The sequence below is a fragment of the Pleurodeles waltl genome, chromosome 8 (genome assembly GCF_031143425.1).
Source record: "Pleurodeles waltl isolate 20211129_DDA chromosome 8, aPleWal1.hap1.20221129, whole genome shotgun sequence".
Classification (NCBI taxonomy): domain Eukaryota; kingdom Metazoa; phylum Chordata; class Amphibia; order Caudata; family Salamandridae; genus Pleurodeles; species Pleurodeles waltl.
The window spans coordinates 1,130,821,768-1,130,846,291 of NC_090447.1; the positions used below are offsets into that span (position 1 = coordinate 1,130,821,768).

The 24,524-nt window shown below is 43.7% G+C and overlaps 1 protein-coding gene across 10 annotated transcripts in view; it reads right to left on the reverse strand.

Annotated features, from left to right (window-relative positions):
* Nucleotides 1–24,524, reverse strand: part of ELF1 (E74 like ETS transcription factor 1) — a 560,099-nt gene that overhangs the window by 25,806 nt on the left and 509,769 nt on the right. For all 10 annotated transcript variants that reach the window (XM_069205330.1, XM_069205324.1, XM_069205329.1 and 7 more), the window contains one exon: nucleotides 18,486–18,971. In XM_069205330.1, the coding sequence (XP_069061431.1) occupies nucleotides 18,486–18,971 (486 nt within the window). The remainder of the gene's footprint in view (nucleotides 1–18,485; nucleotides 18,972–24,524) is intronic.

The window sequence follows — 24,524 nt, forward strand, 5'->3', positions numbered from 1 at the left end:
AAAATGTTGCATTTCATCCCAATGAGCCCTGTCGTATCTTGCCAAGAGTGCTTGCGAGTTGGCGATACGCCACTGATTTGCTGCTTGTGCTGCAACTCTTTTTCCCGCTGCATCAAATTTGCGGCTCTCCTTGTCTGGAGGTGGTGCGTCGCCTGATGTATGAGAGTTGGCTCTTTTACGAGCTGCCCCCACAACTACTGAGTCCGGTGTTAGTTGTGTTGTAATAAATATTGGGTCTGTGGGAGGTGCCTTATATTTTTTCTCCACCCTTGGAGTTATGACTCTGCCTTTAACTGGCTCCTGAAATATTTGTTTTGAGTGCCTTAGCATTCCTGGGAGCATGGGAAGGCTTTGATACTGGCTATGGGTGGAGGACAGGGTGTTAAAGAGAAAGTCATCCTCAATAGGTTCCGAATGTAGTGAGACATTGTGGAATTCGGCTGCCCTTGCGACCACCTGTGCATATGATGTACTGTCCTCAGGTGGTGACGGTTTAGTTGGATATGAGTCTGGACTATTGTCAGACACTGGGGAGTCGTAGAGGTCCCATGCATCGGGATCATCCTGGCTCATTGTGGTATGAGCTGGTGAGTGCGTTAGTGGTGGAGTTTGCGCCGGTGATGCATGTGTTGATTGTGGTGGAGAAGGTGGTGGTGTTACTTTCTTTACCACCTTTGCTTGTGGTTGCTTGTCCCCTTGTTGGAAAACAAGTTTCCTTTTCATCTTGATTGGGGGAAGAGTGGTTATCTTCCCTGTGTCTTCCTGGATGTGAAGCCTCCTTTGAGTGTAGTCAGTTTCTACAGTTTGAAGCTCTTCACCAAATCTATGCAATTGGGTGTTTAGTCCTTGTTCCTCTGTATAGGAACTAATTTTCGGTTCCGAGGCTTTTTTCGGTACCGAAACCGTTTCGGTAGGCTTTTTAGGCTCCGAAGAAGATTTCTTTGATTTCGGCGTGGTATCTCGGTGCCGCTGTCTCTGCGCCGAATTGTCTCGGAGCCGGTGTCTCGGCTCCGAGGTTGCTGTGTGGCGGTATCACGACCGGAGTCGGATGACTTCGACACCAGCATGCCCTTTTTCGGTGCCTTGGCTCGGTCACCTAGTTTTTGGGTTAAGCCATGGCCTGTTGGCAGTGGCGTCCCCTGGGCTTTTGTGGACTTTTCGTGAGTCCTAATTTTCGACGTCTTACTCACGGTTGTTATGTCTTCGGCGTCGGATTCCCCCGAATCCGACTCGTGGATGGAGAACGCTTCCTCTTCGTCCTCGAACCGATGTTGTCCTGTCGGCGTGGACGCCATTTGCAATCTTCTGGCTCTTCGGTCTCTGAGCGTCTTCCTCGACCGAAACGCTCGACAGGCTTCACACGAATCCTCCTTGTGCTCCGGGGACAGGCACAAGTTACAGACCAGATGCTGATCCGTATACGGATATTTGTTATGGCATTTAGGACAGAAGCGGAACGGGGTCCGTTCCATCAGTCTTGAAGTCGCACGCGGTCGGGCCGACCAGGCCCCGACGGGGGATCGGAATTACCCCGAAGGGCCACCGGAGCTCTTCAAGATTCGGTGTCGATTTGTTCTAACTAACCCGATACCGAACGAAACAATACCGACAATTTTTTCCGAGATTCTAACTAACTTTCCGACCCGAAACACGGAGCGAAAAGGAACACGTCCGAACCCGATGGCGGAAAAAAAACAATCTAAGATGGAGTCGAAGCCCATGCGCAATGGAACCGAAAGGGGAGGAGTCCCTCGGTCTCGTGACTCGAAAAGACTTCTTCGAAGAAAAACAACTTGTAACACTCCGAGCCCAACACCAGACGGCGGACTGTGCACAGCATGTGTATCTGCAGCTACACATGCCATTGAACATATATATATATGGAAAATGTGACTTACCCAGTGTATATCTGTTCGTGGCATTAGTCGCTGCAGATTCACATACTGTGCACATCCCGCCATCTGGTGTTGGGCTCGGAGTGTTACAAGTTGTTTTTCTTCGAAGAAGTGTTTTTGAGTCACGAGATCGAGGGACTCCTCCCATTTCGGCTCCATTGCGCATGGGCGTCGACTCCATCTTAGATTGTTTTCCCCGCAGACGGTGAGGTAGGAGTTGTATATGCTAGTAATAGTGCCCATGCAATGGAGTGAATACGTATGTACATAATGTAATTTAAAGTATGAAAATGTCACTTACCCAGTGTACATCTGTTCGTGGCATCAGTCGCAGTAGATTCGCATGTTCTGCAATAGCTCGCCATCTGGTGTTGGGCCGGAGTGTTACAAGTTGTTTTTCTTCGAAGAAGTCTTTCGAGTCACGGGACCGAGTGACTCCTCCTTTTGTCTCCATTGCGCATGGGCGTCGACTCCATCTTCGATTGTTTTTCCCCGCAGAGGGTGAGGAAGGAGTTGAATTGTAGTAATAGTGCCCATGCAATGGAGTGACTAAGTATACACCTATTTAAGGTTGAGATGATACATATATAAATAATTGAAGGTAACTTCCAAACTGCTACAGGCTCCCGGGGAGGCGGGTGGGCACATGCGAATCTACTGCGACTGATGCCACGAACAGATGTACACTGGGTAAGTGACATTTTCAGTTCGATGGCATCTGTCGCTGTAGATACGCATGTTCTGCATAGACTAGTAAGCAGTTATTTCCCCAAAAGCGGTGGATCAGCCTGTAGGAGTGGAAGTAGTGTGAAATAATGTCCTTAATACAGCTTGACCTACTGTGGCTTGTTGTGCGGATAACACGTCTACACAGTAGTGCTTGGTGAATGTGTGAGGCGTAGACCATGTGGCTGCCTTACATATTTCTTGCATTGGGATGTTTCCTAGAAAGGCCATGGTAGCACCTTTCTTTCTGGTTGAGTGTGCCCTTGGTGTAATGGGCAGCTGTCGTTTAGCTTTAAGGTAGCAGATTTGGATGCATTTAACTATCCATCTGGCTATACCTTGTTTTGAAATTGGGTTTCCTGCATGAGGTTTTTGAAATGCAATAAAGAGTTGTTTAGTCTTTCTAATGTTCTTTGTTCTGTCAATGTAATACATTAATGCTCTTTTGACATCTAATGTGTGTAGTGCCCTTTCAGCTACGGTATCTGGCTGTGGAAAGAACACTGGAAGTTCCACTGTTTGATTTAGATGGAACGGTGAAATAACCTTTGGCAAAAATTTAGGATTGGTCCTTAGGACGACTTTATTTTTGTGTAGTTGTATAAAAGGTTCCTGTATAGTAAACGCCTGAATCTCGCTTACTCTTCTCAGGGAAGTAATGGCGATGAGAAATGCCACCTTCCAGGTTAGGAACTGTATGTCGCAGGAGTGCATGGGTTCAAAAGGTGGACCCATAAGTCTAGTTAGGACAACATTTAGGTTCCATGAAGGAACAGGTGGTGTTCTTGGTGGTATAATTCTCCTAAGGCCCTCCATGAATGCTTTAATGACTGGTATTTTATATAGGGAAGTTGAATAGGTAGTCTGCAGGTATGCAGATATTGCTGCAAGGTGAATCTTAATGGAAGAGAAAGCTAGGTTAGATTTTTGTAAGTGAAGCAAGTAACCCACTACGTGTTCTGGAGTTGTGTGTAATGGTTGTATTTGATTAATATGGCAGTAGCAAACAAACCTCTTCCATTTACTTGCATAGCAGTGCCTGGTGGATGGCCTTCTTGCTTGTTTTATGACTTCTATACATTCTTGGGTAAGTTGTAAGTGCCCGAATTCTAGGATTTCAGGAGCCAGATTGCTAGATTCAGCGATGCTGGATCTGGGTGTCTGATCTTTTGGTTGTGCTGTGTCAACAGATCTGGCCTGTTGGGCAATTTGATGCAGGGTACCACTGATAGGTCTAGCAGCGTTGTGTACCAGGGTTGCCTTGCCCAAGTTGGTGCTATCAATATGAGTTTGAGTTTGCTTTGACTGAGTTTGTTTACCAGGTAAGGAAGGAGAGGGAGAGGAGGAAAAGCGTAAGCAAATATCCCTGACCAGTTCATCCATAGGGCATTGCCTTGGGATTGTTTGTGTGGGTACCTGGATGCGAAGTTTTGGCATTTTGCGTTCTCCCTTGTCGCAAACAAGTCTATCTGAGGTGTTCCCCAGAGTTTGAAATAAGTGTTCAGAATTTGGGGGTGAATTTCCCATTCGTGGACCTGTTGGTGATCTCGAGAGAGATTGTCTGCGAGTTGATTTTGTATCCCTGGTATAAACTGTGCAATTAGGCGAATTTGGTTGTGAATTGCCCAATGCCAGATTTTTTGTGCTAGCAGGCTTAACTGCGTGGAGTGCGTCCCTCCCTGCTTGTTTAGATAATACATTGTTGTCATGTTGTCTGTTTTGACGAGAATGTATTTGTGAACTATTATTGGTTGGAAAGCTTTTAGTGCTTGAAAAACTGCTAGAAGTTCTAGGTGATTGATATGCAGTTTTGTTTGATGTACATTCCATTGTCCTTGTATGCTGTGTTGATCGAGGTGTGCTCCCCACCCTGTCATGGAAGCATCTGTTGTTATTACGTATTGTGGCACTGGGTCTTGGAAAGGCCGCCCCTTGTTTAAATTTATGTTGTTCCACCACAGAAGCGAGAGGTAAGTTTGGCGGTCTATTAACACCAGATCTAGAAGGTGACCCTGTGCTTGAGACCACTGTGATGCTAGGCACTGTTGTAAGGGCCTCATGTGCAGTCTTGCGTTTGGGACAATGGCTATGCATGATGACATCATGCCTAGGAGTTGTAATACCATCTTTGCTTGTATTTTTTGTGTTGGATACATGCGTTGTATGATGGTGTTGAAATTTTGAATTCTTTGTAGACTTGGAGTGGCTACTCCCTTTGATGTGTCTATTATGGCTCCCAGGTATTGTTGTACCTTGCGTGGCAGAATTTTGGATTTTGTGAAATTGACGGTGAACCCGAGTTTGAAGAGGGTTTGTATGATCTGATTTGTGTGATTTGAGCACCGTATGAACGAATGGGCCTTGATTAGCCAGTCGTCCAAATATGGGAACACATGTATTTGCTGCCTTCTTATGTGTGCAGCGACTACCGCTAGACATTTGGTAAAGACTCTTGGTGCGGTTGTTAATCCGAAAGGCAGTACCTTGAATTGGTAATGTATTCCTTTGAATACAAACCTTAGGTATTTCCTGTGCGATGGGTGTATTGGTATATGGAAATAAGCATCCTTGAGGTCTAAAGTTGCCATGTAGTCGTGTAGTTTTAGCAATGGCAATACTTCTTGTAGTGTGACCATGTGGAAGTGGTCTGATTTGATGAAAGTGTTTACTACTCTGAGGTCTAGGATTGGTCTCAGCGTTTTGTCCTTCTTTGGTATCAGAAAGTACAGTGAGTAAACTCCTGTGTTTATTTGTGTGTTTGGCACTAATTCGATTGCATTCTTTTGCAATAGTGCCTGCACTTCTATCTCCAGGAGATTGGAATGGTGTGTTGTTAAATTTTGTGCTTTTGGTGGTATGTTTGGAGGGAATTGTAGAAATTCTATGCAATAACCATGTTGGATAATTGCTAGAACCCAAGTGTCTGTAGTGATTTCCTCCCATGCTTTGTAATAATGACCTATTCTTCCCCCCACTGGTGTTGTGTGGAGGGGGTGAGTGACATGTGAGTCATTGTTTAGTAGTAGGGGTTTTGGGGCTTTGAAATCTCCCTCTATTTCTAGGGAATTGCCCTCCTCTATATTGTCCCCGAAAACCTCCTCTATACTGTCCCTGGTAAGTGGACGGTGTTGCTTGTGAGGTGCTGGCTTGTGTGCTTTGACCCCGAAACCCCCCTCGAAAGGGCGTTTTACGGAATGTGCTGTAATTCCCTCTGCTCTGCGGGGAGTAGAGTGCGCCCATGGCTTTGGCAGTGTCCGTATCTTTTTTGAGTTTCTCAATCGCTGTGTCCACTTCTGGACCGAACAGTTCTTTTTCATTAAAAGGCATATTGAGAACTGCTTGTTGAATCTCTGGTTTAAATCCAGACGTTCGGAGCCATGCATGCCGTCTGATAGTTACAGATGTATTAATTGTCCGTGCAGCTGTATCTGCAGCGTCCATGGAGGAACGTATCTGGTTGTTGGAGATGGTCTGTCCCTCCTGAACTACTTGTTTCGCCCTATTTTGGAAGTCCTTGGGCAGATGTTCAATGAGATGTTGCATCTCGTCCCAGTGGGCTCTGTCATAGCGCGCAAGTAGTGCCTGGGAGTTCGCGATGCGCCACTGGTTTGCAGCTTGTGCTGCGACTCTTTTACCAGCTGCATCGAACTTGCGGCTTTCTTTATCTGGGGGTGGTGCATCTCCAGATGTGTGAGAGTTGGCCCTTTTCCTAGCTGCTCCTACAACAACAGAGTCTGGTGGCAGCTGTGTAGTGATGAAAGCCGGGTCCGTAGGAGGCGGCTTATACTTCTTTTCCACCCTTGGTGTGATTGCCCTACTTTTGACCGGCTCCTTAAATATGTCTTTTGCGTGCCGGAGCATACCAGGGAGCATAGGCAGGCTTTGGTAGGAGCTGTGGGTGGCGGAGAGGGTGTTGAATAAGAAATCATCCTCGACCTGTTCTGAGTGGAGGCTTACGTTGTGAAATTGTGCTGCTCTAGCCACCACTTGAGAATACGCGGTGCTGTCTTCTGGTGGAGATGGCTTTGTAGGGTATGCCTCCGGACTGTTATCTGACACTGGGGCGTCGTATAGGTCCCATGCGTCCTGATCTTGGTCACCCTGGCTCATGGTGGTGTGAGCTGGGGAGTGTGATGGAGTTTGTGCTGGTGAAACGTTAATCACGGGCGGAGGAGAGGGTGGTGGTGTAATTCTTTTAACCACTTTTGGTTGTGGTGCTTGTTCCGTCTGGAACTCCAACCTTCTCTTTCTCCTAATGGGGGGAAGGGTGCTTATTTTTCCTGTCCCCTGCTGAATGAAGATACGCTTTTGCGTATGGTCCACATCAGTTGCTTGTAGCTCTTCCTCAAACCTATGCTTTTGCATTTGGGAGGTTAGCGAGTGCTCTTCTGTATAAGAGCCTGAAGCTGGGTCGCTTGCAGTTTGTTTCGGCGTCGAAACTTTGTCTGCGTGTTTTTTCGGCTCCGAGGTGACTTTTTTCCTTTTCGGGGCCGAAACCTCTCGGCGTCGATCTGTTTCGGTGCCGCTGTCTCGGCGTCGAGCCGTGTCCACACCGGCATCTCGGTGTCGAGGCTTGTCTCCAGCACTTTCTCGGTCCCGAGAAGGCTGCGTGCCGGTGTCTCGACCGGAGTCGGACGATCTCGGCACTGTTTTGGCCTTTTTCGGTGCCGACGGTCGGTCACCGAATTTATGGGTGGAGCCATGGCCTGGTGGCAGTGGCGTCCCCTGGGCCTTGTAAATGTTTCTTTGTGTGGTTTTCGACGTCTTACTCACGGTTTGTGTGTCGTCGAATCCTTCGGAGTCTGAGTCTTGGATCGAGAAGGTACCTTCTTCTTCCTGTTCCTCGAACTCCCGTTGGGCTGTCGGTGCGGACGCCATTTGAAGTCTTCTGGCTCGACGGTCTCGGAGTGTTTTTCGGGACCGGAACGCACGACAGGCCTCGCAGGTGTCTTCGCTGTGCTCAGGTGACAGGCACAGGTTGCAGACCAAGTGTTGGTCTGTGTAGGGGTATTTATTGTGGCATTTGGGGCAGAAACGGAACGGGGTCCGTTCCATCGGCGTTCTTCAGCACGCGGTCGGGCCGACCAGGCCCCGACGGAGGATCGAAAAACTACCCCGAAGGGCACCGGAGCTCTTCGATCTTCGATGCGGTGTGGAATCTAAGTACGCCGATCCCGAACGCAACAATACCGACGAAAATCTTCCGAAATTAGCTAATTTTCCGTTCCGAAACTCGGAGCGACAGGAACACGTCCGAACCCGATGGCGGAAAAAAAACAATCGAAGATGGAGTCGACGCCCATGCGCAATGGAGACAAAAGGAGGAGTCACTCGGTCCCGTGACTCGAAAGACTTCTTCGAAGAAAAACAACTTGTAACACTCCGGCCCAACACCAGATGGCGAGCTATTGCAGAACATGCGTATCTACAGCGACAGATGCCATCGAACATATATTTACAAATGTACAATTGTTTAAGATTTACTTCTAAACGGCTACAGGCTCCCGGGGAGGCGGGTGGGCGCATGTGAATCTGCAGCGACTCATGCCATGAACAGATGTACACTGGGTAAGTGACATTTTCCGTTCGATGGCATGTGTAGCTGCAGATACACATGCTGTGCATAGACTAGTAAGCAGTTATCTCCCCAAAAGCGGTGGTTCAGCCTGTAGGAGTTGAAGTTGTTTGAAACAATGTTCGTAGTACTGCTTGGCCTACTGTGGCTGGTTGTGCCGTTAGCACATCTACACAGTAGTGTTTGGTAAATGTATGAGGCGTAGACCATGTAGCTGCCTTACATATTTCGGTCATTGGAATATTTCCTAGAAAGGCCATGGTAGCACCTTTCTTTCTAGTTGAGTGTGCCTTTGGTGTAATAGGCAGTTCTCTGTTTGCTTTAAGATAACAGGTTTGAATGCACTTAACTATCCATCTAGCAATGCCTTGTTTAGAAATTGGATTTCCTGTATGAGGTTTTTGGAAAGCAATAAATAATTGTTTTGTTTTTCGAATTATTTTTGTTCTGTCAATGTAGTACATTAACGCTCTTTTGATGTCTAATGTATGTAGTGCTCTTTCAGCTACAGAGTCTGGCTGTGGGAAGAACACTGGTAATTCTACTGTTTGATTTAAGTGGAACGGTGATATGACTTTTGGTAAAAATTTAGGATTTGTCCGTAGAACTACTTTATGCTTGTGTATTTGAATAAATTGTTCTTGTATGGTAAATGCTTGAATCTCACTTACTCTTCTTAAAGATGTGATGGCAATTAAAAATGCAACTTTCCATGTTAAGTATTGCATTTCACAAGAGTGCATGGGCTCAAAAGGTGGACCCATGAGTCGTGTTAAGACAATGTTGAGGTTCCATGAAGGAACTGGTGGTGTTCTTGGTGGTATAATTCTCTTTAGACCTTCTATAAATGCTTTTATGACTGGTATCCTAAATAGAGAAGTTGAGTGCGTAATTTGCAGGTAAGCTGAAATTGCTGTAAGATGTATCTTAATGGAAGAAAAAGCTAGCTTTGACTTTTGCAGATGTAGTAGGTATCCTACGATGTCTTTGGCAGATGCGTGTAAGGGTTGAATTTGATTATTATGGCAGTAATAAACAAATCTTTTCCTCTTATTTGCATAGCAATGTCTAGTGGTAGGTTTCCTAGCTTTTTTTATGACCTCCATACATTCATGTGTAAGGTCTAAGTGTCCGAACTCTAGGACTTCAGGAGCCAGATTGCTAGATTCAGCGATGCTGGATTTGGGTGTCTGATCTGTTGTTTGTGTTGCGTTAACAGATCTGGTATGTTTGGTAGTTTGACATGAGGCACTACTGAGAGGTTTAGTAGTGTTGTGTACCAAGGTTGTCTTGCCCATGTTGGTGCTATTAGTATGAGTTTGAGTTTGTTTTGACACAACTTGTTTACTAGATATGGAAGGAGTGGGAGAGGGGGAAAAGTGTAAGCAAATATCCCTGACCAACTCATCCATAACGCATTGCCCTGAGACTGATCTTGTGGGTACCTGGATGCGAAGTTTTGGCATTTTGCGTTTTCCTTTGTTGCAAATAGATCTATTTGTGGTGTTCCCCAACTCTGGAAGTAAGTATTCAGTATTTGGGGGTGAATCTCCCATTCGTGGATCTGTTGGTGATCCCGAGAGATATTGTCTGCTAACTGATTCTGAATTCCTGGAATAAATTGTGCTATTAGGCGAATGTGGTTGTGAATCGCCCAATGCCATATTTTCTGTGCCAGGAGACACAACTGTGTTTAGTGTGTCCCTCCCTGTTTGTTTAGGTAATACATCGTTGTCATGTTGTCTGTTTTGACAAGAATGTGTTTGTGGCTTATTATGGGTTGAAATGCTTTCAGCGCTAGAAATACTGCCAATAGTTCTAAGTGATTTATGTGAAACTGTTTTTGGTGAGTGTCCCATTGTCCTTGGATGCTGTATTGATTGAGGTGTGCTCCCCACCCTATCATGGAGGCATCTGTCGTTATTACATATTGTGGCACTGGGTCTTGGAAAGGCCGCCCTTGGTTTAAATTTATACTGTTCCACCATTGAAGCGAGGTGTATGTTTGGCGGTCTACCAACACCAGATCTAGAATTTGACCCTGTGCCTGTGACCACTGTGATGCTAGGCACTGTTGTAAGGGCCGCATGTGCAAACTTGCGTTTGGGACAATGGCTATGCATGAGGACATCATGCCTAGGAGTTTCATCACCATTTTGACTTGTATTTTTTGATTTGGATACATGGCCTGTATTACATTTTTAAATGCCTGAACCCTTTGTGGACTTGGATTGGCAATCCCTTTTGCTGTGTTGATTGTTGCCCCTAAGTATTGCTGTGTTTGACACGGCAGAAGATGTGACTTTGTGTAGTTGATTGAGAAACCTAGTTTGTGGAGGGTTTCTATGACATACTTTGTGTGTTGTGAACACCTTTCTAGCGTGTTGGTTTTGATTAACCAATCGTCTAGGTACGGGAACACATGTATTTGCTGCCTTCTGATATGTGCAGCTACGACTGCTAGGCACTTTGTAAAAACTCTTGGCGCAGTTGTTATTTCGAATGGCAACACCTTGAATTGGTAATGTATCCCTTGGAATACAAACCTTAAGTACTTTTTGTGTGAAGGATGTATCGGTATATGGAAATATGCATCCTTTAGGTCTAGTGTTGTCATGTAGTCTTGTTGTTTGAGTAGTGGGATTACGTCTTGTAATGTCACCATGTGAAAGTGATCTGATTTGATGTAGGTATTTAATGTTCGGAGATCTAATATAGGTCTCAGAGTCTTGTCTTTTTTGGGTATGAGAAAGTACAGAGAGTAAACTCTTGTTCCTTTCTGGTGTTTTGGTACTAATTCTATTGCTTCTTTTAGTAGTAATGCCTGAACTTCTAGTCCTAGAAGATCTTTTTGTTGTTTTGACATATTGTGTGTTTTCGGTGGGACGTTTGGAGGGAATTTTAGAAATTCTATGCAATAACCATGCTGGATAATTGCCAGTACCCAAGTGTCTGTTGTTATCTCCTCCCAATGTTTGTAAAATTGGCTTAGTCTCCCCCCCACAGGTGTTATGTGTTGGGGATGTGTGACTTGGAAGTCACTGCTTGTTTTGAGGGGTTTTGGGGCTTTGGAACTTCCCTCTATTTTTTGGGAATTGTCCCCCTCTATATTGCCCCCGAAAACTTCCCCGCTGATATTGACTTTGATAAGTGGGCCTTGCTTGTGAGGTTGTGGCCTCTGTAGGTTGACCTCGAAATCCTCCCCTAAATTGTGTTTTGCGAAATGTGCCTCTGCTTTGTGGGGAGTAGAGTGCGCCCATGGCTTTTGCGGTATCAGTATCTTTTTTGAGTTTTTCAATAGCAGTGTCGACTTCCGGCCCAAACAACTGCTGTTCATTAAAGGGCATATTCAGCACGGCTTGTTGTATTTCCGGCTTGAATCCTGACGTACGCAACCATGCGTGTCTCCTTATCGTTATTGCAGTATTTACTGTCCTTGCAGCCGTATCTGCTGCGTCCATTGATGACCGTATCTGATTATTGGAGATACTTTGTCCTTCTTCTACCACTTGTTGTGCCCTTTTCTGGAACTCTTTGGGTAAGTGTTCTATGAAATGCTGCATTTCGTCCCAATGAGCTCTATCGTATCATGCCAAAAGTGCTTGTGAATTGGCAATACGCCATTGGTTTGCTGCTTGTGCTGCAACTCTTTTACCCGCAGCATCGAATTTGCGGCTCTCCTTGTCTGGAGGTATTGCATCTCCCGAGGTATGAGAGTTTGCTCTCTTGCGAGCTGCCCCAACAACCACAGAATCTGGTGTTAATTGCTGCGTAATATAAACAGGGTCTGTTGGTGGTGGCTTGTACTTCTTCTCCACCCTTGGAGTTATGGCTCTGCCTTTTACAGGATCCTGAAATATTTGTTTGGAATGTTTTATCATTCCCGGGAGCATAGATAAGCTTTGGTATTGGCTATGAGTGGAGGAGAGTGTATTAAACAAAAAGTCATCCTCAATTGGTTCTGAATGCAAGGTGACGTTATGAAACGCAGCTGCCCTTGAGACCACCTGCGTGTAAGGATGTACTGTCTTCAGGTGGCGACGGCCTCGCAGGGTAACAGTCTGGGCTGTTATCTGATACAGGAGCATCATAAAGGTCCCATGCATCAGGATCATCTTGACTCATTGCAGTATGAGTCGGGGATTGCATCAGTGGTGGAGTGGCTACCGGTGATGTGTGCATTGATGGTGGTGGAGATGGTGGTGGAGTTGTTTGTCTTGCCACCTTTGCCTGTGGCTGCTTGTCCTTTTCTTGAAAGGCAAGTCTTCTTTTCATTTTAATTGGGGGAAGAGTGCTTATCTTCCCTGTGTCTTTTTGAATGTGGAGCCTTCTTTGTGTGTAGTCTGGCTCAACAGATTCAAGTTCCTCTCTGAACTTATGTCCTTGCATCTGGGAGGACAATCCCTGTTCCTCTGTGTAGGAACCTGTTTTCGGTTCCGAGGCTGGATGTTTCGGAATCGAAATCTTTTCGGTCGCCTTTTTGGGCTCCGAGGAAACCTTCTTTATTTTCGGCGCCGTGGTGTCTCGGTGCCGAACCATTTCGGTGCCACTGTCTCGGTGCCGAATCTGCTCAGAGCCGCTGTCTCGGGCCAGAGATTGTTGTGTGGCGGTATCTCGACCGTGTCGGATGACTTCGCCACATGCATGCCCTTTTTCGGTGCCGATGATCGGTCACCTATTTTTCGGGTTAAGCCATGGCCTGTTGGCGGTGGCGTCCCCTGGGCTTTTGTTGTCTTCTCGTGAGTCTTATGTTTCGACGTCTTACTCGCGGTTTTCGGTGTTTCTTCGGGATCGAGCTCGTCCGAGTCCGATTCTTGGATGGAGAAGGTTTCTTCTTTCTCCTCGAAACGCCCTTGTCCTGTCGGCGCCGACGCCATCTGCAGTCTTCTCGCTCTTCGGTCTCTTAATGTCTTCCTCGACCGAAACGCTCGACAGGCTTCACAGGTATCCTCCTTGTGCTCTGGAGACAAACACAAGTTACAGACCAGATGCTGATCTGTATATGGATACTTGTTATGACATTTTGGGCAGAAGCGGAATGGGGTCCGTTCCATCAGCCTTGAAGAAGCACGTGGCCGGGCCGACCAGCTCCGACGGGGGGATCGAAAAAACCCCGAAGGGCCACCGGAGCTCTTCAAAAGTTGGTGTCGATCTGTTGTAACTAACCCGATACCGAACGCAAACAATACCGACGATTTTTCCGAGATTCTAACTAACTTTCCGACCCGAAACACGGAGCGAAAAGGAACACGTCCGAACCCGATGGCGGAAAAAAAGCAATCTAAGATGGAGTCGACGCCCATGCGCAATGGAGCCGAAATGGGAGGAGTCCCTCGATCTCGTGACTCGAAAAGACTTCTTCGAAGAAAAACAACTTGTAACACTCCGAGCCCAACACCAGATGGCGGGATGTGCACAGCATGTGTATCTGCAGCTACACATGCCATCGAACATATATATATATCTGCAATATGCGCAATTTGTGTTGAAACATTTTAACAGTACACAGAAGGCCAGAGTTTCTAGATGCAATATTGTATGGTCCTAGTACACATTCTCAAAACAGGATTTATATGACTGGTTTAAAATTTAGTCAGAATGTTTTTCTGATCCTCATGTTAAGGAAAGTACTTGAATAAGAAAGTTTTAATTTCATTCATCTTGAATCCCCTACAGGTATCCGGCCATCTTGAAACTTAAGTCATTTTAAACTTAACTCTTAGATTGTCAAGTTTTCAGAGTGACTAGGCTTAGAATCATAGTCTAGTATAGATTTCAGGAGATATAGTTTTCATATTGTGTATTCTAACCTTTTTCTTACTACAGGTCTCCTTCCCAGCTGTTCCCTTCCTAATCCCCTCTTCCCCTCTTGAACTCTCTCAGTCTCTGTGATTTATCTATCAGAGTCTTGGAGCTGTTCAGTGGTGGACGTGTTGGGAATGTGCACAGACCCCGAGGATCTGGTGACTCTGACACCAACTGCTGGTCCAAATAAGCATTCACACTTGAATGGCATAACAATAATATTTCCTTGTACTCAATTTCTGAAGCCAGATAAACAAAATGACACAGTAATGCATAATACACAATACTGCATAATACATAATAACAACTGTTGACTAGCGGTAGCAGCAAAATATAGGGCTGACTCTAGACATAAATTCAAAACTATTTTGCCCTCTTCTACTAAAGCTTCAGAAAGCTTCCCTGAGAATGCATTCTGCCCACTGCGGTTTGGTTTGTAATTCACATTTCCTTGCTTTCTATTTGCTGGCTCTATTTGTTTTAGGGTGTCCAGTTTGCGCTCATCTCTTCCCTTGCCCAAACCTTGTTTACTGTACCCTGTAAACAGGGCTTTAAATCTTGTTCTTCTCACATTTGCTGTGCATTTAAACACAAAGGTCAAATGTCAGGCTCTTCTGAGGAAGCTTGGTGTTGACTTTTCTTCCCACGCCTTCACCATGAGTGGTTATAGGAAAGCAAAAGGAATGCAGATTACTATTCCATGGAGCACGCTTGTTCCCCTCCTATGTTCCAGTTAAGGAGGCTGTAACATAACCCTTAAAACAGGCCTGCAGGGAGGAGGTACATGCACACTCTGTGGCGTACTACACAAATATTCATGTTGTGAATGTTCAAAGCGCTGTTGGCATTTGCGTAACATAACCAACCTTCTTTGTGAATGTCTAATGATTTTTTTTTTTACAGGCAGAGAATCAAGCCCTTTTAATAATAACACACATTGGCAAGCCAAAAGGTATAGCCGACAAAACTACACTTAATGAGCAATAGATTCAGTATGTACAACAAGTGCAGTAGCACTGTGCTATAAGAAACCTAGATAACACATATTACTGCTTTCCATAAAACCAGGCACAGAAGCTAAAAAAAATAAAATGTATTTACATTACAGCCTTAAAGATCCTGTCTATGTCAAAACATATTTTTTATACTATTTGGTGGTTTCTTCTTCCATATGGACCCTTATAAGCTTCAGGGATCAAATAGCAGACTGTAATGTTGTCTTGTGGTAATGATCTAGTATGATATTTGTCATTCTCTTCCTGAGCTGAATCGACATCTATACTTTGCCGTAAGGCTTCTTCCTCTTCATGAAGATTGTCACCTAAGGGTTGTAACATTTCATGACTAAACAGTCTGTACTGTGTGTCTTCTACTTAATCCTGGATCTTTCTGAGGCACAGGTAGTGCTACTTTAAGATTTAAAGTTGCAATACCCTCTCTTGGCCACTTTACTCCTCCTGGTGGTTTGTAAGAAGTAAAAATAAATCATCATCTAAAAGAATATTCTTTTTCACAAAATTAGTGAGCTTGATGTTGAGCAATGCCTGGGGTTAAAAGCCTTTGATTCTATTTAAAAAAAGGTCTGCTTCAGGAGGATGATTTTAGCACTGCAATCTCTTTGTGTTATCAAACGACACACCTAAAACATTCTTCCAATGCTGCCCTTGTTTGAGCTACACGGGTAGCTGAGAGCATTCTCAGGATCAGACTACACACGTTCTTTTTATGTGGATCTGCAACGGGAAAGACACAAAATTGCAGATGGTAAATTTGGCGATGTGTTGGAAGCTTGGGGGTGCGGGTGCTCCAATGTCTCCCTGTAACTCAAATTTAATTCCATTTCTTTGAGCCTAAAAATACTGAAAGGCCCACTATTTTTTTGTGGGCTAGGGCCCATTGCATCACCTTTATTCAGAATCCCATCTTCTAGTGATTGCCCAGATTATGCCAATGAGCCGCGGTTTCTCCAGTGGCCGCCCCATGGCTTTAGAATTCAACAAGAAATGGTAGGAATAACGATCTTCCTTCTACTTGCTCCAAACATAATGCGCAACAAAGAAGCTCAGAGGACAGATCAAGGTAAAGAGCAGACAAAATTATATATCTGAATAAAATTGCTGGTATCAGAGAACCCTCATGACTTCATTAGCACCCCTCACAAGTAGGGTGGGAAGGCTGAGAAAACATCTGAGCATTCACGAAAATAGTGGAAGCCTTGATAGGAAATGTTAATTAATCAAAATACAAAAATGCAAACTCCAGAAAACTGAAAGTGTGTCTGCAAATAGGAGGATAGCGTCCCCCAAATTAAAAAAAAAAGTATCTCTGAACTGCACAACCTGTTGGCATTGTCCAGTTCAAAAAAGAAGCTGAAAGCTTGAGGACTTGTGAAGGGGACGGGGTCTGTAAATCGTTTGCTGGCCAAGGATGGAAGATGGGGTGAATTTAATAGGGTCAATGGGGTGAGAATAGATGAGCTGGGTTTTCTTCAAAGTAGCCAGTTTATTCTTTGTAGTTGGGCAAAGAAGTAAAGTAAGCACTAAGAGAGACCTGCTAGGTAGTCATACTGAGTTTGTGCTCCATCACTGAATGAAAGGCATCTGTAAAACCGTAAAAGCAAATATATTAATGTTAATTACTGGAAAATGTACGAAGCTAGTCAAATGGTGTTACTATTCATTAGAATTCGGTAAATCATTGTACACTTGGAGATGTTATTTTTAGATCAGAAACCTAATGAAAATAATTTAAAAGAAGACAGGAAGTGGGAGGCAAGAGTTCTCCTCAACGTCTCCCGTATTCTCTCCCATGTTTGAGATCAGAGGCATTGAGCAATGGATGAGCCACTGGGAACTAGGGAAGACAAAGTGTCTTGGTGGATAGCAAATCATAGAAAATGGGAAGAGTAGGTACTGGTGGGGTGGTGGTAAGGTGTTGGAGACTTGGTCAAATACAGGCTAGGGAATCGGAAAGGCACATACTCGGTACAGAGGCAAAAATGGAATTGGGAGAAAGCAGACAAAGTTAATGGACAAGGGCACTGAGATGGCGAGCAAGACAGATATCTTTATCCACAAATGCCATAGAGTGTAATGGAAACACATGGTTCTCGGGGTTCCCCAATCGTGTACAGCTTTGAGATAAGCCACAGCTACACAGAAAGAGTAGTATGCTGTAGCAGGGTGAAATATCTATTTTGCTTAGCTAGTCCAACCCAAGTGCATCCTTCCCTTAATACTTGCTTACACAGTGACAGACGTTAAGTCATTCAACCGGAGCGGGTTTTCCACCTTTCATGATCACATGTGCCAAGAGAGAATGTAACAAAATGTTGCACTGAAACTACTGATGTTGGTCCTATTGCACTATACACAATACCAAAAAACATTTAGAGCCTCATTATTACTTCGGTGGACAGAAAAGCCCATCCGCCAAAGTTCCAACAGGTGGGTTGCCCCAGTGTGGCAGCCTCCCCACTGGGCCCATTACGAGTTTCCCACTGGGTCAGTGGGCGGAACCTCAGTTTCTGCCTGCTGTCCCAGTTGAAAACGACCTGCTGTATTGTCTCCGGCTCGTAAAAGAACCGGCGGCAATGCTGTAGTGCTTAGGGTGCACCAGCACCCATCCCAATGTTCACTGTCTGCAAAGCCCCTGCACCCCGTCTCCACCAGCCTTTACATGGCGGTGTTACCGCCATGAAATCGCTGGCGGAGAAGGGGGTCATAACCCCAGGGAAGCGCAGCTTGCAGCGCTGCCCTGGCGGATTAGGACCCCCGGCACGACTAATCCTGGAGGTGCTGGCAGTCCGACCGCGGTCATAATGTGGTACTTGAAACGCTGCATTGGCAGCGGTTCGACTGCCACTGCGAGCCTGGCGGTCAGTAGACCACCAGACTCCTAATAATACCCTTAGTCTTTTAACCCTTCAAATACATTTTTGTACCCAAGAAAGACATCTATACCATAGGCGAGGATAACATTTATGGCACAATTTCTTTTAAGTATGGACACAGCAGAAATAGTATAGTCCCACATTAAAACGATCAGACCTGCAACTGTACCATCACTTTCATGAAAAAGGTACCAAACTTAGTTGCTATAACCATCCACAATACTCCGGGACAAACATTTTATTAGGTGCATTACCTTTCCCTTGTCCAGTGTATATTATAACCATAATTTCTAGGGGAAATGTCATTAGTGGTGCATAAATGACATCATATAAAGCAAACACTTGAGGAATAAAAGAATCTTGAAATAAAATGAAACCATTCGACTTCTGAACAGGATGTACTAACTCATCTGTACAGGAAACATAATAGATTTTCGAAATCATCAGAACTTGAACTCCCTACTACTACTTAAAAATGTTTTCATTTATGTAATCATAACCAATCCAATTATAATACTGAAATGGGCCTGTACTCCTAAGAGTATTTGAAAAATACACAAAATGAAAGACTTTCAATGTTTAAAATTCTTACCGGATGCTATGAACAGGGGATTGTAACGGTTCATCCCGGGTGATGGAGTCTGTAGCGGTCTCGGTTACTGAAGGCCCTGACTGCAACAACTGCAAGGTCCGGTAGAGGCTAGATGGATGAGACTGCTGTGATGTGTGCATAGTGTTCACTGTCCTAAACATATCAGGTGACAAAACAGTCAACTGCTTGTTTTCAATTTCTAGTTCTTTAAATTCTGAAGACTGTGCTTTTCCTGTTGCCTTCAGAACGGTAGTCGGCGCTCCCCTCATACCAAGGTTTGGTGATATCCTAGAGTTATCAGTTTGATGCCCACTGGTTGCAGTTGGAGAAAGAAAAGATGACTCTGCATGAAGGCTGTCAAGAGACTCCACACTGGGGTTCGGATCGTCGTCATCTATATAAACCAGATCTTTTGGCATTTCTTTGAATTGATAGACCAAGCGTTGTCCTTCTACTTTAGCCAAAATACCCCTCTGATAGTAATACCTACAAAAATACCAAAATATATAGATATATTTATCTTAATAACATCATAAAAATATTCTTACATTTGCCCATTACAGTGTATGAACTTCAGAACATGTGTTAATGTGTTTTATTTGTACGCAATACACAAACTTTTCAGATACAAATTGACAATCCTCATCATTACTATTTCTCACTAGAGATATCTAAGAACACACATAATATGTTAGTAGGATCTCATTGTCAATGTTGTCTGAAATTTTCAATTACAAGAAGCCTGGCAATGCCCATCACGATTCGTAATACAAGTATTAAGTTCAAATAAATCCATATACAAGGTCTTATGAGATCAGTGGAAACTTATAAAGCAGGAAGTTATCATTATTGAAAATCTGTTATGTTGAAATTAAGTTGCACGGGTTTAACAATTAGTTCAAATCAGAAATTGTGCCTTTTAAATATCTTACAGTTACATATCTTTTTTAATAATCGCCATTATTATATTTATGAAGTATCCTACTCCCCAGAGGATTCCATGGAGTTTTCAGACTGTCAATAAAAATTCACGCTACCTAGGAAACAATTTTCATCATGAATTCACTGAAGCCATCAATATGTGATGCTTTTCTGCCTTCAGCTTTCACAATGAATAGATGTTTGTGTATTTACATTCATTAAATTATGAAGACTGATTTACTGCCACTGTCAGGAGTTTTTTTTAATGTAGAAGAGGGCCAAGGACTGTTATTAATAAAACAGACCGTAGATCACAGCCTTTAATGCAAACTCTATCTTTGTTCATTCATAATGTGCAAAACAAAGCACTGTAAGCAAAAACTGATATCAAACAGTGCCTCGCTTAAAAGAACTAAAAAACACTTTAGCAGTGATGTAACAAAATAGATATCAAATAAATCAAGGCAAAAAGTTAAGCTCTTATAATTCACTTCACCACTACTGTGAATCATAGGCAAAGGAACTGGAAGTAGTAATTCAGCCCCAGAGGATAAATTAAGTCAGGGCACGACAACACTGCTTGGTGACAAAAGCCGAAAATGGATCTAGTTACATACGCTCTTAAAACTACCTATAAACATGTGCATGAGCCGTGCAGAACTGGAAGGCAATAACGAATTTAACCTCACCATGACTTTAAAGAATGGTTTGTAGCTTTGAAGCACATCATATTTCTCCCAGTTAATTTCAGGAATGCACATGCCTCTTCACTTATTTTCAAACGAATACCCCAAATAGTACACTGGTTTGTACTATTTTAGGCAGGCCAAGGTTGGTCCCTTAATGGCTCGTGTGTATGGAGTGTACCCTAGTACTTTGGCCCTTACTTAGCATATGGCAGGCTGTACTCCTTTCTGCCAGTTCAGCAAAGGGACGTTATCTGCTGAACTGGTGGAGTACAGGTCACCATATTTAAAGATCTCTGCCAGGTAGGCAGAGATCTCTGCCTTTTGCAGAGCAGTCGTCACTTCAACTCTGCTGAAGGAACTAAAGCTTTGCTGGGCATGTGCCATGTTGAAGGTGCATGCACTGCAAAGAGTTTTGTTTCTTAAAAACAACATCCCACGGTAGAAGTATGTGATTGAAAAACAAAAGACTAATGCCCCTGATACCGTTTTTTGGGGGATGTCATTTCATTTGTATCCTGGTCAGCACCACAGGGCTTTTCTTGGCAGTCCTGAACAGAAACAAAATCCATCGGAATGTCTGCACTAAATATGGCAGATGGTATGGCATCCACTGACCGATGGCCCAGTGTCAGCTGAGTTGTAGGTCAACGGTGTCCTTTGACTGAGTCAGTGTAGATTTTTCGGATGGAAACATGGTGGTTCCCCCTGACTCTAAAAGAGAGCCAGGAACCCATGAGTCTGGCAGACAAGGTGTGATAGCAAAACTTGGGACTCTGCAAAGCAAACAACTGTTTGCTTCTCTTCTTCTTAAGTGTTTTTGAGTTCAAGTACCAAGCAAACGTGCTTACTTAATGGAAGGAACTCCAGTTACTAAGGCAGCTTGGCTTCTTTTTAACCTTGCTTAAAAGTCTTGTCTGCTCTGTGGTACATACTGTCCCCTCTGTCTACCCCACTTACATTGTTCCTAGTACACTGAAACTAGCCCATCATTGTATTACCTTCAATGACAGGTCAGCAGCAAACTAAACACCCCAAGTTAACTCTTATGTCTTCAAGGGATTTAACTAGTACCACCCCCTTAAGGACAAGTGGAGGGGGTTTAATAACATAAAATGCTCCTGTCTCTACGAAAAACAAGACCATAATTGCATCAAGATACTTTATCTCACATTCTTTATTAGGTGGCACTAAACGTGATCTGTAACTGTAACACATTATGCAAAGGGTTACCCTGACAGGTGCGGCCCTGAGGGAGTCACTGCCTATCATAATTGGTTGACAAGTGGAGCCTCATTTATACATTGGAAAGTAAATTCCTCCTCAAACCACTGTAATGACATTTCTTTTTTTTTTTTTTGGAAGACAATGTTTAAATCTGATTAGAAATCGTTTTTATTATTATATAGAAAAATAGGAAGTGGTTTTGAAAAATAAAATAAGTACCACTTGCCGTTCCCCAGGATTAATTTCCAAGGACAAATCATCATCTTTTACTTAATCAACCATATTAACCCGAGCTTTCTGGTGGCAACGCTCAGCCGTGCAGCATCACTTAATACATTCTCATAATATGTTCAGCCTACTGTCACTGCGGCCCACATTAGCCTTTCTGTGCAGGAAAAAGTTCTTCCAGTCTCAGACTACAACCTCTGCACTCTCCAGTGTCCCCCTTGAATTTGCTTTCTTTAAAATATTTGTATTTTAATCATAAGGAAAGAACAATACATAGCCACATATGAATGACAAGACATGCCTTCACAAAATAAATAATGCAACGATATATCCACCTGCTGTCATGAAGACAATGCCAAAACCCAATACATATAGCCTGTGGAGAGTCCTCCCAACCCTTTACCTCTCATCGGAATGAATACATCCATCAAATACCAAGGAATGAATATTGCAATACGATAAACTGGAGGCAACTGGAGGTATCAGTAGTCTCTGTAGCTCACTAACCACCCTGTGTGGGCTGGGATAGTATTAAAGGACCTGAGAGGCACTGGTATCCAATGCCTCAATAGACAGTAAGAAGTTCTCAAGGGGGTTCCAAATGTCTCTGCGTCAAGACCTGAGCAGGCATAGTACAGCACAGAGTTTTGATTTCCCGTTACAATACACAAAGGAATCAACCATTGCTTGCACTTGAGATACCTCCCTTTGCCACAGCATCACGCCAAGCCTTTTTGCCAGTAGTAGCACTAGTGCAGTATACCATCTGCAAGATCATGGTACTTCCCACACCCATCCAAGTATCGCCACTCAAGGGTAATGCTGCACACCATGTCCAATCATCTGACAAAGCAGCGATGACTGTGCGAATAGGACTGTATGCTAGTGCACGCCCATAACACATGTAAGAAATTTGCCCCTGGATACCCACATCTGGCACAGTCAGAGTTCTGCTGCAGGCCACACTCATGTTACATTTTTGGGGTATAACATGTCGTATTCAGAAATTTGAAGTGGCTGATACACTGTCTGCAACTGGGGATATTATGCCTGTTTGCTTACAGCAACATTTCCACATTTTCTCAGGTATGTCTAATCCCAATTCTTTCTCTCATCCCAATTACAGATTATGGGCCTGATTCTAACTTTGGAGGACGGTGTTAAACCGTCCCAAAAGTGGCGGATATACCACCTACCGTATTACGAGTCCATTATATCCTATGGAACTCGTAATACGGTAGGTGGTATATCTGCCACTTTTGGGACGGTTTAACACCGTCCTCCAAAGTTAGAATCAGGCCCTATTGTCTTGGTCCTGGGGTTTCTTTCCACGTTTATGGCATTCTTGGAAGTTAGCTGCTCTGTGTTGGCTTCTGTAAGTAATTATTCCAAGGTAAAACAGGGAATGGGCTCCAACAGGAAGGTAGCAGTGACAGTTCCAATGCTCTCTGTAACCTGTAATAGAGAAAGATGTCTAAGGGGCTGCATGGGGTGGTCTCAGTGAATGTGCTTATTGAGAGAAACTGCTTGTTTTCATAAAGGTTCCCCCAAGTGGTCAATCCTCATTTAACAAGCTTCAGGACTGCCTTTGGCTTATGGGTGATTGAAAGAAGTGGATGACAATATAGTGCTGATAACTTGACAACTGACAGAAGAAAAATCTACTGGTTAATCCCAGTTGAAAAGAGATTCACTAGCTACTCCTTGAAAGTGGGGTTAAAACAGCAATAGCCTGTCTCTGCCGCAAAGCACTTTATCTAAAGAATCCATCATCTTCATCCACTTAGTGAACATATCAGGAAGTTTGAGAGATTTCAGAAGCAGAAACTACTTGCGTCTCAAAACCGCACAAATAAAAATCACAGGGCTCTTGGAACAGTCCTTTAAACCAATCACCCATGGCATTTGAACATACTGCCATCAGAACTGCAAAGTCTATGATCTCTGATGATCTTTCAAATTAACTTGACTACCTTCCTCTAGCTTACTGAAAGGCTAACCAGATTTTGACACTTAAAAAATCCCCAAAATTGTATTTGCAGGGTTAGTTTTTTCTTGAAGATTAATAGACAAATGGTAAGTCAATTATGTCTGGGACCACCTTGGAAAGAATTCTGGCCTTACACATCACTGCATTGGTTTGGCAATACTCCTGAACAGATTCAACGCAGAATAAGCAGGTACAATGGATAGCCCTGCAAGTAAGGTAATCAGTTTTGCATTGAAATGTGGCTCCAGAGCTCCTCATGAATTGACTTAAAATAGGGAATTCCAACACAGCACTCAAGATGTAATGAAGGATTACATAAAAAAGATTGTTTCTACCTTTTCTTTTGAAAGGAAACACTGAGCAACTCTTACCCACGAAAGACATGTCAAGGAAGATAGTACAGCTTCCAGAAGGGGGTAAATAAGTGGATGGAGCTCTAACAACAGATAGTGTAGAAAGCAGTGAAGAAAAAACAGATAACTCTGTTAAGATAATGAGATAGTTCCCAAACAAATCAATCAGACTTGCAGCAAAAAAAAAAAAAAATCAATTTAAATTGGTTTTATAAAGAAAATCTCACTTTTAAGGGCAAGTTTACAACAGGAAGAGCAAAGCCTCCTCTTTTGGAAACAAAGAGCTCAATTACTGGCTATTTGTAGACAGCTAAGGATAATACGCTAAAACGATGGTCGACAGAATGTAGTCAAGAAAGTACAGTCCAATATGGAGTGGTTTCAATAGGGCTCGATTTTTACTTGCAAAAGGACTTTCAAATGGAGTGATTAAATGCTCAACGTAAAAACAAGGCCAAAATAGCTTTAGCTGGCTAAAAGCATGTTTTACAAAACAATCAAATTTAAAATATAAACATCTCATCATTGGAATCGACATGCCTTTCTGCAAAATGGTAGTTCACATAATTTATGTCAGTGTGGGTCCTGGACTCCAAATCATGCACAGAAGCATCAGAGCACAATGCACACCAAA